The sequence below is a fragment of the Oncorhynchus clarkii genome, chromosome 7 (assembly GCF_045791955.1).
Source record: "Oncorhynchus clarkii lewisi isolate Uvic-CL-2024 chromosome 7, UVic_Ocla_1.0, whole genome shotgun sequence".
NCBI lineage: Eukaryota > Metazoa > Chordata > Actinopteri > Salmoniformes > Salmonidae > Oncorhynchus > Oncorhynchus clarkii.
This window is the reverse complement of record NC_092153.1, coordinates 35,718,178-35,732,588: the sequence shown is the minus strand read 5'-3', so window position 1 is coordinate 35,732,588 and position 14,411 is coordinate 35,718,178. Positions and strand designations below refer to the sequence as shown.

At 42.0% G+C, this 14,411-nt stretch overlaps 1 protein-coding gene across 1 annotated transcript; it reads right to left on the bottom strand.

The window, feature by feature from the left end:
- Nucleotides 1–787: 787 nt before the first annotated feature.
- Nucleotides 788–5,680, bottom strand: LOC139414201 (vesicular inhibitory amino acid transporter-like). The gene is made up of 2 exons (XM_071162091.1): nt 4,811–5,680; nt 788–3,419 (listed from the first exon to the last, which is right to left on the bottom strand). The coding sequence occupies exons 1-2, from the start codon at nt 5,228–5,230 to the stop codon at nt 2,232–2,234; spliced, it is 1,608 nt and encodes a 535-aa protein (XP_071018192.1). The 5' UTR covers nt 5,231–5,680; the 3' UTR covers nt 788–2,231.
- Between the last annotated feature and the right edge of the window lie 8,731 nt (nt 5,681–14,411).

Sequence of the window (14,411 nt, the reverse complement as noted above, 5' to 3'; positions counted from 1 at the left end):
ACAACATTGACATCAGGAAACTGCTCTCCCACACAAAGCCATACACCCTGTTTGCCATCTGCCCAGTACAGTTGAAGCCGGGATTGATCCGTGTAGAGCACACTTCTCCAGCATGCCAATGGCCATCGAAGGTGAGCATTTGCCCACTGAAGTCGGTTAAGATGCTAAACTGCAGTCAGGTCAAGACCCAGATGAGGACAACAAGCACGCAGATGAGCTTCCCTGATACAGTTTCTGATTCTTTGTGCAGAAATTATTTGGTTGTGCATACCCACAGGGCATAGGTCCACTCACTGGGGAGCTAGGCCTAGCCAATTACTTTTTCCCCACAAAAGAGCTTCATTAGAGACAGAAATAATCCTCAGTTTCATCAGCTGTCCAGGTGGCTGGTCTCAGATGATCCCGCAGGTCTGCGGTTCTGAGGCCTGTTGGCTGTACTGCCAAATTCCCTAAAACAACGTTGGAGGCGGTTTATGGTAGAGAAATGAACATTCAATTCTCTGGCAACAGCGCTGGTGGACATTCCTGCAGTCAGCATACCAATTGCATGCTCCCCATAGCTGTGGCATTGCATTGTGTGACAAAACTGCTAATTTTAGAGTGGCCATTTATTGTCCTCAGCACAAGGTACAATGATAATTTTGTTAAATCAGCTTTAATCTTGAAATGCCACACCTGCCAGGTGAATAGATTATCTTGGCAAAGGAGAAATGCTCACTAACTGGGATGTAAACACATTTGTGCAAATAAGCTTTTTCTTTGTATGTCAAATTTCTGGGATCTTTTATTTCAGCTCGTGAAACATGGGACCAACACTTGACATGTTGCATTTATATTTTTGTTCAGTGTACATGTTCTCACGGTTTTTCGTTTTTATCACATAAAACCCACCACACAAATGTATATGATATAATTTAACTTGTTTCTTTATTCTTTAATATTCATTTTCACGATATATGATCACGATTTGAGATTTACATTCCATCTTTTTGAAACCACAATACACTACACATACGGTTTTATAACATTTCCACAGGACCGTTGGATTGTGCAGAATGAAAAATGTCTTTATGCACATTTTCTTATTTTCATGATCTCTTCATATTTGTATGATTCAGACACTTAATTCCGGACATCGAATCATTTCAATTAATCTCGCAGGTATAGTTTACAAGTAAAATGCATTATAATATGAAACATTAAGGGATAAATTCGAATTTACAGTGACCGAATTCCATGGTGATCTTAATCATGTGGCGAATATCGGTCAAGTGACTGACTTGTGGGGCCTTCTTCAAACGATAATGACACAGCCTATTACTTCACAGGCATTTGCCGTCTTTTTTTCTTCCCAATTTCATAACCTGTGCGATATGTGTTTAGGCCTAACCATGTGTTCAAATGTTTATTCAAATTTCCAAAACACGTCTTTCCTTACTCAGGTTGTGAACGTTTTCTTTTCCGCGTCCTAATTCCTGAACACTTTTCTTTTGTCTGAATATTATACATTCAATGTAGCTAATGCTGTTTCGAAATAGCGCTTGGAGAGAATACAAATTACTTCTAAATAAATATCCAAGATATTTGGGATATTCCTAGTATTCATTAACACACTGTTTCATCATTCACGATATGTATTATATTTATGTTGTCTTGCTGATAGCCTAAAATGTATTGCCATTTTAGTAGTTCCCATCATAATAGGTCCACATTATAGTATGTCAATGTGTTAATTAATAATCACATTCACTGCCCACTGAAACATTGAAAATCATGTAGAAGAAAGTGCCATCATATCAAACACACAACTTTGTTTATACCATTTAGTCACGATGCCGTCAAATTGTCGTCCAAAACCACATACTTGAATTTCAAATGAAATGTCTCTCAAGATGGGAAAACACCACAGAGAGATGAAGAAACGTGTCCCATTTTGCAATTTTGTTTAGGTCGATTGAACTATTGTAAACCTTCACTCCACTGAAAAAATATGGATATGCATGTTGTTCTCATATTTATAAATTACAAGTTGAATTGTCCATATCATATTTAGACTCTGTCCCACTGTGTGTGTGTGTGTGTAATGAGTGCTTGCACTGCATTTCGGTGCACGCATTTATTTCGCATGAATTCTGTAAGCAGGGATGCACTGACTGCGCTCAGTGGGGATTTCAGTTACACAATATAAGGAGATGTGCAAAAACATCGATATCCAGCAGACAGTGGCTTGGCTAATCTTCTATGCCATACTTGTAAGCTTCTACTAGTCCCTCCATTGAGTGGATGAAACCAGAGATGGCGCATATGCCCCCTATTACAAATATAGCGACATCAAAGAACACGTGGTGCCATAGCAGCTTTCTCCATAGTAGCTTGAGGTGGAAGAGGCTGGGGAGCAGAAAGCAAAGCCCCGCGCCCGTCAGGCTGCCGGTCAGACCCATGAGAAGAGCAAAATGCGGTACATAAATGGCCATGAGCAACGTGAACACCACAAGGGTGCATCTGAGAGTGAGGCCCCAGGCTTTCAGCCTTCCATCGCCTCCATAGCAATCTGGGAACCATGTGCGTTCTCGTTCACAGAAAAATGATTTCTCCAATACTTCAACCGCAGCGAAGAATGGCAATGGGTATGACAGTAAAGCTTTGGCCACTAAGAAAAGGTTCACAACAGCCCTGATGGTTGACGGCAGGTTGTCGGTGATAACCTCCTTGGTGGCATCCGCCCAGGTCAGGTAAGCCAGAAGGGCGAACAGGCCTTTGAGGACGCATGCAGCGATGTGGGTCCAGTTCATCATACAGTGGAACTCGCTGGGTTTCACCATGTTCCCCTCGAGTGACGGAAGGAAAATCTGAGACGTGTAACTGAACACGATGATTCCAATAGAAATGGGGAACTTCTTCACATCGATGTAGAATTTGACTTTGTCCCAGGCCCAGTCGCGCGCTCTAGAGAGGCAGTAGGCAATTACCAGGATGTTGATGACGAAGTGCGCGATAGTGCACAGCAAACTGAACTTTGACACGGACTTGAGGTTCTTCAGGAAGGCGCAGGGCAGCAAGGCGGCGGTGGCCATGATGGCCCAGGACTTCTGTGAGATGGGGAGGGTGGGAAAGCTGTTGTACATCAGGTTTCCGCTCACAACCACGTACAGGATGCACGTCATCACCAGCTCGATGATCTGGGCTACATTCACGATATGGCCACCTAAAGATGGAAACCTCGGTTGACAACAGGCGTTTGCAATGTCCACGTATGAGTCCCTTACACGCACCAGCTGACCGTCTTCGTCCTCCTCGTACAGGCAGGCGATGAGGATTTTCCCCGTGTAGCAACACACCACGGCGGCGAAAATAATGAGAAACAGTCCGAGGTATCCCCCGTGGAGAATGGCGTATGGTAAACCCAGAACGAACATCCCCTGAAAACACACAGGAAGTTATTTATGGGCATAATAACCAGATCAATTCAAGATAAACGTTTACAAAATGTAGCCTGGTATTTGTTGATAATAACTAAACAGGTTGGAGATGGGTGGGCGTAAATATAGGATTGCCAATTAAATAATTATTTTACAAAAATTGAGTATTTGTTGAATGACTATTGCACTTTACGTAGGCCTACATGGATTACGCATGATGAGATAGTGTACATGATTCAATGGGTGACATGCTTGCTTGTTGGTGTGGGTTCTGGTGGACATTCCATTTAGCTGCGAGCGTGCCCTTTCCAGCTAATTTTGTAGTCATCAATAGGGTGGAGACACGTCCTGGTTAAATGGTGACTGTCATGATGATGGGACTTTTTGCCACATACAGATACACTGCCAAGTACATTTTAACACTTCAAAGGTCTCCCCAGACCCGCTATTACTCATTTGTAGGTGATAGACACGCATAGCCTGCGCGTAATGCAACGATGGAATGAGCTATAGACTAGCTATAACGTATATGATAGGCTATCGAGGAAAGCACAGCGCAGCATAGTTTAGGCTATATATTAAAATGACCTTGACGAAATGACTATCTAGAAGGTCACCTGTCGATCTGAAGGAGAGATTCAGTCCTTTCGAATAGTATAACTGCTGCATGAATGCGCTCCAGAGCAACAGAGCCAAGTTCGTGCGTAAAGCCAGCCGCATCAACAGATCAGTACGCGTCACGTTCTTTCGTCAACTGGAAGTCTATGAGAGTACATGGAATTAGAATATTTGTGTTTATATGCTAGATATTTTATAATTATTCTCTAGGTTATGTGTATGGCTTCAGATAATGAAATGCAACAAAGCATTACCTTTTTTTCCCCATTGGTTAACCTCTTACCGTAACAGTGTGTAGTTTATCCTATTTTTTTTTCATAGGTTATGAACCTTCCCAAACCACGTCAATTATCTCCAAATACCCCCAATTCATCTCCTTATCCAAAATCAAAAGGTTGTTTTGGTGTGAATTGGGCTCGGGCAATTTTTGTTATTTATTTATATAAGGAACCCTTGGAATATTAGTGTCTCTATACATCCGGGATGCCTCACACCATTTATTTTATGTTCTGGCTTAACACAGTCACTGCTGTTGCCTAGGGTCGGGTTCACGAGACTGTTGGAATATCGAATGACTTAGCCTCTATTGGCCTTTTCACCGGGGATTTGTGTTCGCAATTAATTTGGTGATAACTGAAAGAAAAGCTATGTAGGCTTACATTTATTAACATTTGGCTATCCCTTTATATGGCAGGTAACACGAAGTAATCATTGAATGAATGAGTGGGAAGGACACCTGCAAGCGCCATGCTGTTGTAATTATGCGTCTTTACCTGGATTGCATTCGTGACATTCCAGCCAGCTTCCCACGCGGTGATTTTCGGTGATTTTTCTTCTTCTCCCAGACCTGAGGCTTTAGAGGCGGAGAGCGGAGGGCCGGTGCCATCTCTCTGGTAGTGGCTGTCCCCAGCCGCCATTCCATCTTCTCCTCCACCCATCCCACCCTCTCCGCTCCCCTCTCCAGTGTCACCACCACCCATTTCATCCGATTTCATGATGTCCATCTGCAGTCCTTGCCGGTGGTCGTAATCCAAATCATCGCATGCGGCGAAGCCCAGTCCCTCCTCGTCTGTGGCGGCCTGGAAGCCCATCCTGGCCATCATGCCGCTCACCTTCGCCGTGGATTTATTCGACACGGAGGTGGCCGCATTTGACAGTTTATTTTGAAATTTGCTTCGGATTAAATGTGCCATTGTTGCGTTCTCTGTCTACCCGTCGGGGACAATTTTTTGTGGTTGATCAAATAAAATAATTAGTCAATAACTAGATTGCGTCTCTGTTTCTGGATATGAATAAAACTAAGCTATAGTACGGACGGTGGTTTTATAAAGCCCTGATGGTTTTTAAGTTGCTATCTCCACTTCTTGATCAAAGTACTCCTGTTCTTGATCATTCCCAGGTTCATTTCACCTTCAGACGTCGGCGCTCCGTCTTCGCATCTTGTGACTGCACTCCAGTCAGTGACCGCACTCGACGAAAACGTTCGAACTTGATGCACGATTTTTTTTAGGGGGTGGAAATGTATTGCGCAGAGGATTACGCAAAATTGTTGCAATTTATTATATTCAGTTCGTTTATTGATAATAACGGTTGCAGCAACGCTTCCACAGTTGGTTTTTCCTTCGCGGTTACTGAGGTCAGTGCCGTACGCTGGATCCTGGGGGTGGCACGGAGGAGGCACGTGTCATCATCAGCCTGCCAATACAAGGACTCGGCTTCGGGAAGCACGTCTCCAGCCCCCAGAGCGCGTAGACACCCCACGGAAGAAAACGGGAGAGATTTGCTGCATTTCTAGGGGAGGTGCTTGCGGTACCTTGTCCCCTCCCCACCCCCGTATTCTACAAAACTTCATTCTAACATCCAATTACATTCTGGGGGCTTTGAGTCTTGCATTACGTTACGTGTATAAAAGGAGCTAGGTGGAAACTGAAAGGAGACAAACATCAACTCTTTGGACCGGGTTATGTAACTTTCAGACTAGAATTTGACCAACTATTTGTTGCTTGACCATTAGTTGTTGTTTTTTTACGACAAGTGGACGCGCGTGTCTTCAGTGGCAACGATAGTTGATGTGCCTAGCCTCCTGGAATTAATGTGGATCGAATGTCAAATTATCGTTCGTTTATTCATGAAGAAAATGCTTATTTTATTGTTTCGTTGTTTTAAAATAGGCTATCGATGGTAAGGTGGAAGTTAATTCCACATAGCCAATAGAGAGAGAAAAACATGTTTTTTGCTATTGATATAAATTTAAATTCTGTGTTATTTCTTAGGCTTGCATTTTACGCACCAACACTTCTCCATTCGTTAGAACACCGTTTCTTGATAGGCCTACCTAAGGGCTGTATCTAAGTCGAAAAATAATATAATTGGTTTTGTTTCTAAAACGGAGCCAATAATTAATTTCGAAATTGGGTTTAAAACCGCTGCATTTTCAGGATCAATGCATTGGCTATACCACGTTTTACTGTGTACGACATCAAGATAATATTTTATATGAAGCTATCTCCTTAATGTGTTTTTAATATACCCTATCATTGGGATAACTATAGCTTTTCGGAGCAAACTATTTATTTGAGATTGATAAGAGTTGGAAGTTCAAACAGTGTAAGGGGATTGCAGGTTTAACAATGGGATAATCTCCAGTTTTATTGCTATACACCTGGACATGGATTTTCCTTTAACTAGGCTATAAATATTAAGTTAAAAGTATTGACTCCTGCATGCGGAGTCCAAACAGTGTACATTTTTTGTTGTTGTTAAAAACACACATTTTCAGATAGTATACCACATCTATTAAATAAAAATAAAAAAACATGTAGGCCTAGTTATAGTAATAGTGATAGTGTTATAATAGTGTTAAATATAATAAACTAATAACTTGCCAGAAATAGTCATTCCAAGTTCAGCGATCTAAGAATATTTTTATATAGGTCTTGCATGCAGTGTGCAGTGTGTGCAGTAGTGCAAGGACCGGGCGTCGCAGAAGCCTTCAAATAGGAGCGAGCTAGATGTCTAGCTACATTTTTACTATAGGCCCACAGCAAGTCACGCCAACAGCTTTTCATTTCTCACGTCACTGAACGTGTGCGTGTGCCGCCTTCCAGTGTTTCCCTGGGCCAAAATAAAGAGTTCACGTTAGAGCGTGACACAGACTCTAATGCCTAGGATGAGTTTAGTTTTCTAGGCCTAGTCCTAGTTTACGTTCAACCTATTTGGTGCTGAATGAAAAGTACAATTTGATTTATTAAAATGCTTTGTAATTTAGGTGACTTAAATTTTAAATTATTTGACAGCTCTTTTTGGCGTTCGGCCGCGGGAACATAGGACGATGCTCCTCTCTTAGCTCCATGCTATAGGCATGTGTTTGTTTTTTTTGTCTTATTTTCAACAGAGTGACTGTTGATATTCTGAGATTTTAAACCTCATGTTGTTCTGGGCATGGGGGAATCCATTCATCAGTTAGAGGACTAATTATGGCGACGAGATTGGAGCGCTTTAGTCTTTATCCACTTAATTGGTGCTTTCTTTATTTTCTGATTGAGGTTCAGCACCATGCGCAGATAAACAGCGACTGACCGACGTCGCCGATTTGGTTGTTTGGGTTTAGCCTATATTTGTTGTCTGTCTGCTGGACTATATTCAGAAGAATACAAACCTACTGAAGGGTCCATGTAGCAGCTTACCATAGTATGTTCACATTGCATTTTAGCCTACAGCCCAGTAGCCACGTGCATCTTGACCCCCCCCCCCCCCCCCCCCCCCCTCCCAAAAAAAATAAATAATAATAATAGGCTACACTAAAACATCAAACATCACCAGGAATTTTCAGGAAAATACCTTTAATACATCTTATGAAAAACAATTGTTAAAAATCCCACCAGTGATTGGCAATTTTATGCATATTTAAATCTTATTATGCCATCTCAATTGCAACAATTATGGTTTAAAGTGTAGCCTACAGTTTTTTCCATAAAATATATGAGAAAGGGGGGTTTACACATGGCAATGCCAAACGTAAACGGTATTTTCTGCTTTGCTGAGAGAGAAGGCAGAGATATACACGCGGTCCCCAGAGTGAGTGAAAGGGTTAATCACAGGCAGCGTTATCAGCCCGTCCAGACATCCTCTGATCTGTACTTACGACTGTCTGATTGAATGTCCTGTAAAATGAAAAGAACAACCGTGACACGAAAAGAAAGGGGGGTTTCAGGGCTGAATTTAAGGTCGATTCCTACAGCAAGACTTGCTTACAAATAACGACTGTTTAGTAGCCTATTATTTTTAACGATATATATATTTTCTTTACATTCAGGAAATTAGCAGATCATATTTTTTAATTCTATTTTTATTATGAAGAATATAAGTGAAACTGTCAAAACAAAAATGTTTATACACGTTATACCTGCACAAAAGGAAAAGCTCAATGATGTCATAAATCATGATTATTATGTCAAGCGCCGCTCATGTTCCATGACCACATTAAAAGCCCAGTGCAGTCAAAAACGTGATTTTCCTATGTTTTATATATATCAAAACTATGAGGTTGGAATAATACTGTGAAATTGTGAAAATTATGATCATGCTCTTTTAGTGTAAGAGCTGTTTGAAAAGTGACATTTCAGCCAGTATAGGTGGGATGGAGTTTTGGCCCACCTGGTGACATCAACAGGCAGTAAATAAGTTAATAGACCAATAAGAACGAGAGTTCCACACCTCTGCTAATAGCAGTTATTTTTCAGTTTTCCCCTCCCCACTCAGACCACTAGTCTTAGCAAAAATCTCGTTTGAAAAAAATTGCTCTTTGCCAAGAAGCCATTGTTGTTAATTTTTGACCATTTTCAATTGAAAACAATTACAGTCAGGTAAAATAAATGTTACCCAGAAATTATTTGATATAGAGAAAAAAACCCGTCTGAATTGGACCTTTAATATCGTGGTATTGCCGTTTTGTGTGATGGCAGGACTATGCAGGTGCAAAACCCCCAAAACTCATCAGTTAACGTTAATGGAAATCGAGGGAATCTGAGAGTTGTCTCACTGTCAGATTTCCCCCACCATCATTCAGTCTTTAGATATGGCCCTGCAGTTTTTTTGCAGCTATACCAACATGTACACAATATTCTATTTTAATTCTGATAAATAGAATCAGCAATTAAATGTTCCTAAATTAACGTGTTTGTGTGCGTCTGTGTTTGTGTGTTTTGTCGAAAATATTTATTGGAGAGTATTCTTGGTTTTCTGTTCAATTGCATGTAGGTGAAAGTGATTTTTATCCAGTCATTGCTCAGTTTATCACCTATCATGGAAGGCAATGACGGGTGAAGATGTCAGGTCCCAGGAGGATTCTCAACTATTTGTTGTCACGTTGAGAATACAGATTAAGTGAAGATAGCCAAGAAGTGCTTGTCTCATATCGCACGTAGACAATCCGTTTTGATGCTCTATTGTTTTTTTAAGCACCCTTGTGTGTTGTATAGGCCTAACCAGGGATGGGGAAAAAATATTCACAAGCCATATTTTTTGCATGATGGTGGAGTCAATCGAAAGCTCATTGTGATTTTGCTGCCTCTTTCCTCACATCCATTCACCGGTGGGTCTCTAGTCCCCCTCCCACCCCAGTTTCACCCTCGGCTCTGGAGCAGTCTGCTCGGTCCTTTCCCCATTACACACATGACTGAACTGGCACAATTGGTTCTTTGGCTTCATGCCCCCCTCCTCCTCCACGAACCACAAAATGACTAATTGGCACAATAGGAGCCACTGAATAGATTATGTTTGTAAAATATTCTTATTTGTGGTTGAACTATAACACAACCAAACCAACACATGTAGGCAATGATAGCAAGCCATGCCAGAAACAATTTATAAAATAACAATCGTATAGTTTCCATAAATACGATATTTTTCTCAAGTGTGTGTGTGAGAGAGAGACAGAGATATTCTATAATAAAGTGTGTGAACCACCCGTGACTATTCTGTGAACGCGCTGCGGGCACGTGGATCAGTATGTATGGTGTTGGGAGACGTCTCCTACAATATACTCAGCGGAGAGAAATGAAAACGCTCACTGTCACTGAAGCCGGAGCACTGACCGCACTGTGCGCCTCAGAGAGAGCCCGAGCATCTTGCTCATGCATTGCCTAAAACAATTGGGATATAAGGGAATAGGGACTTGGTACTGCTGGCGACAGATGTATGAATTCTCACGAGCTAAACATAGTCTAGGCTTCTGTATGCCTGTGTTTTGATGTCAGCTGTGTCCATTTTACAGAAGTAGGTTACCCCTTGTCACATCAAGTTTGTATGATATAACAATAACAACATTGAGGTCTAACATCATGACGTGTGTAGTAATATGATCCAATGATTTCATTCAAGGCTACACTCTTCGAAAAAAAGTGTTCCAAAAGGCTTCTTCAACTGTTCCCAAAAGATAAAATGTTTTGGTTCCAGGTAGAACACTTTTTGGTCTTCTAAACGGAACTCTTAGGTTCCATTTAGAATCCTATCAGTAAAGTGTTCTACATGGAACTCAAAAGGGTTCTAACTGGAACCAAAAGGGTCATACCTGGAACGAAAAACGGTTCTTCAAAAGGTTCTCTTATGGGTACAGCCGAATAACCCTTTTAGTTTCTACATAGCACCAAGAGTGTAGCACCTTTGACCTATTTTATATCCTAAGAACCCTTGGCTGACTGACGTGGTCCCATCATAGACTGCTCAGCGAGGCAGAAACGAACACATAACACACTTCAATTAATAAGGGAAGCTGAAAAGACACTCGGTCTCTCTGGGGACCGCGCGCGGCGCAGGGAATTAGCCTATCCAGAGATCTTTTCTCTCTCCTGAATCCAATAACATTAGCATCACAATCACAGGTAGGCAGGGACTGCATTATCTCATTGATTAGCCAATATTGAGGCAAATTACATTGCCAACTTCAATTAAATGCATAGACCCCCTACTACAACCAAACAGAAAAATAACAAGCATTGTGTTATTTCTATGAAATAATATAACGACCTATAATAGGTATATCATCTTGACTAAATGAATACCAGCCTGGGGGAAAAAACAAGGCTACTTATTGAAAAGTGAGTGGGAGCCTAGGCCTACAATCTCAGAAAAATAGGCAATATATATAGATTTTACCTTTTCACATGCTTCTGTCTCCGTCAGGAAAACCAACCCCAGAGATGCATCCAGGTGGCGCGGTGGTAAACGCTAAGAGCTTTTTCATTATGGTCCTAATGCGTTTGTTTAATGGCTTATTATGAGGCCCCGAGAGGGCTACCGGCGAAGTGGTTTATATTAGCCCGCTGGGCCTGTATGCTCTTTGCCAGGCGAGGAATAGCATTTCTGGTTAAAAAAAATAACACATATACACGTTTAAAAAATATATATATATTCTGTAGATCATTTAGGCTACTGTGGTTTTAACCAAATAATATTTTCAAAAAGAGCAACCAATGTGATTCCTTTAAAAATCATTGTAGTTGTCATAATACAAATTAGTTTAAGCCTATTTAATTTGTTAATTTTTCATAAAGTAGGTCTAGCTATTTCCTCATCAAAAGCGCATGTGTGGTCGGTGGTGTCTCTACTCTCGGTGCCGGTGGTTTTCTCTCCTGGTTAAGTGGCTTTGTTTTTCCTGCGGTTCCGCGTGCTCCCCAGACGCCGTTTGCTGTTAAACCGGGGTGACTCCGCTCACTCCATCACCTTTGACGTTCGTCTTTTCGCCCTAGCCCGGTTTTCACCTTCCTGCTGCGACACATTAACATTGTAATTGCCTTTTACCTCTCGTTTTGAACACAATAAACTCAGCTGGTCCGTTGGGACTAGCGGCTATGGCCCGGGGCTGGCACAATGAACTACGCCATTGATTTATCACACTAACTGCCGAGAAAGGACCACCAACATAACCCAGAACGTAACCACTTTCAACTAGGACTCAGGCCATACATGGTTGGCCACTTGCCTAGTGTTTACCCTCTAGACAATGTCTTTTAAACCAAGCAGCAAATAGTGGCGATGGTGATTTCAACACCACGGACAGCAGGGATAGCGCAGTTCGGATGTTTCAGCACCACAGCAGTGGACAGACCGTTACTCAGGTGCCACTGCAAACACTGAGGGAATCCCTGAGGATAAAAAGCCTAGCAGCCGCGACAAGCCTGCATGGAAGACTCCCACATGAACGGTTTGACACACTGTTCAAACATATCTGATTGCAAACGTTTGCCGTTAGAATGATAAATAGTATGTAGTGAACCTGTAAATGATTGAAATAGACATGGAGATCGTAACACAACATAGTTTCATTTGTATACAATAATTGACTGTCATGCTAGTGGCAATGGGAATAATCAATGGATAGCACACTTAATCCAGCATGGGCGCTCTAGAGCCTGGGGTGGGTGGGTGTGTGTGTGTGTGTGTGTATGTGGCAGCTCATGGCTCTTGTCTCCTTGTAGTGAGTCACAGACAGACACAGTAGATCATGTAGAAGCATGTTGTTCTCATTAATATTGAATGTGTGTGAGAAACGCTGCTATATCGTCAGCCTTCCCTGGGCTCCCACTCCCAGCCCTGGGCCATGTTCAATAGAGAGAAAGTGTTTTGAAACGGGGAGGTAGTGTACTACATGAAGCTTGACCAATAAGAAGACAGATTCCTGCTATGGTGTGCCCTACTGAACACCACCACCCTGGTGTCTGTACAGTATATGACTAAGTAAGCTGAAGCTGCCAGCATACCCCTAATTTCTTTTGAGATGTATTTTTTGATGAGTGATTCCAAGTCAGAATTTGTCAATTCTGTTCAATTCAAAAATCTGAAGTCCTAGGTTAGTACGTTAAACAATGCAGTGAGTTGATCAGCACTTACCCCCTTTTTAGCTCTGACTCAACTGATATCTACTTTACTGAGGAAAAAATGTACTTTCTATGCCTGTGATATGGGGTTGTCCCACCTAGCTATCTGAAGATGAACGCACTAGCTGTAAGTCGCTCTAGATGAGAGCGTCTGCTAAATGACTAACATTTAAATGAGTCCATGTTGCATACTGTATATTCTTTCCCACCTCAGGCCATTGCTGTCTGTAAACATTTAGCAAGTCAATTATACTCGTACAGGGTGTGATTCGATCTCCCACTTTCAAGGCACAAGGCACTCAAACCTTGTAATTGTGTCGTTTTTGGTTGGGTTTGTTTTTGTCCCACCTTATTCTAGCATCTTGCATGGGCCGTTAAATCGGCGGTATCCACCTTGTTTCAATTAGCAGAAGCCCCGTTTTTATTTGCATAGCACTCACCACCCTCTCATCACTGTGTGAGTCTAACATGGCACCCTGTCCACTACATAGTGCACTACCTTTGACCAGGGCCTATGGCTCTGGTCAAAAGTAGTGCACTATGTAGGGAACATAGGGTGCCATTTCGGACACATTCACTCTGAAGGATTCCATTGAAATGCACCACATTGTCTCCGAATTGAGTACATTCAGAACTCCTGAAAGGTATTTTTTTTCAGCACTCACTGTGATGATCTCTGGATGGATACAGCCAGGGAACCCTTTGGTTTAATTGAAGCTAGCAGAGCTCTGAACTGGAATGTTTTAGCCAACCTTAGTATAGCTTCAGTCAGGTTGAATAATAAAAAACAAAAAAGCTGTTTGCCTTCATAAACGTCTGATTGTGTGCGTGCATGTGTGTGTGTGTGTTTGCGAGCATATTTCTGTCTCTCTCTCTCTCTCTCTCTCTGTCGGTGTGTGCGTGTGTCGTCCAACCATCCAGCTAGCCACAGCCACTCCTGGATGTCATTAATGTCTATTGTGGGCTGCACACTCACACTTAGTAAACTCAAGCACTTAAAATCACCCACCAGTCACAATATAATAGCCACAGTCACACATGCCCAGTAGAATAGACACAGCTATTGATTCCTGTACTGATGTGCCAGACACTTCACAATCACACTACAGGAGAACAGGCTCTCTACACCCAAGGATTGGTTTGTCTCTCCAGGAACAATAAAAATGTATGTCATGTGCCAGGAACAATATTTGCACTTGTCCTGCTTGTCTTTGGCCATTTCCTTCTGGTATGTTATGTACAACAAAACACTGAATTAGGTTGGTGTATACCTATGTGGTTTACTGTAAACAACAACCCTCAATACAGTACTACTACAGTTTCTTGAGAAATATCGGATCCCCTCCTCCATCTCGCCCTGGGGGCTCCCTGTGTCACCGTCGCTCACCACTGATTGGTTTCTGATCTCATTCGTGTTCTGTTTAAACAGCATTGGCCCTCTCATTTGGGGGAGCAATGGAACACAAGCACTGCCCCAGGGTGCATTGCAGCAGCAGCT

What these genes read in the sequence shown, in the direction of transcription:
- LOC139414201 (XM_071162091.1), bottom strand. Translation starts at nt 5,230, where the DNA reads ATGGCACATTTAATCCGAAGCAAATTTCAAAATAAACTGTCAAATGCG. An exon ending in ATGTCACGAATGCAATCCAG is followed by an intron (nt 3,420 to 4,810) that starts GTAAAGACGCAT and finishes GTGTGTTTTCAG; the next exon opens with GGGATGTTCGTTCTGGGTTT.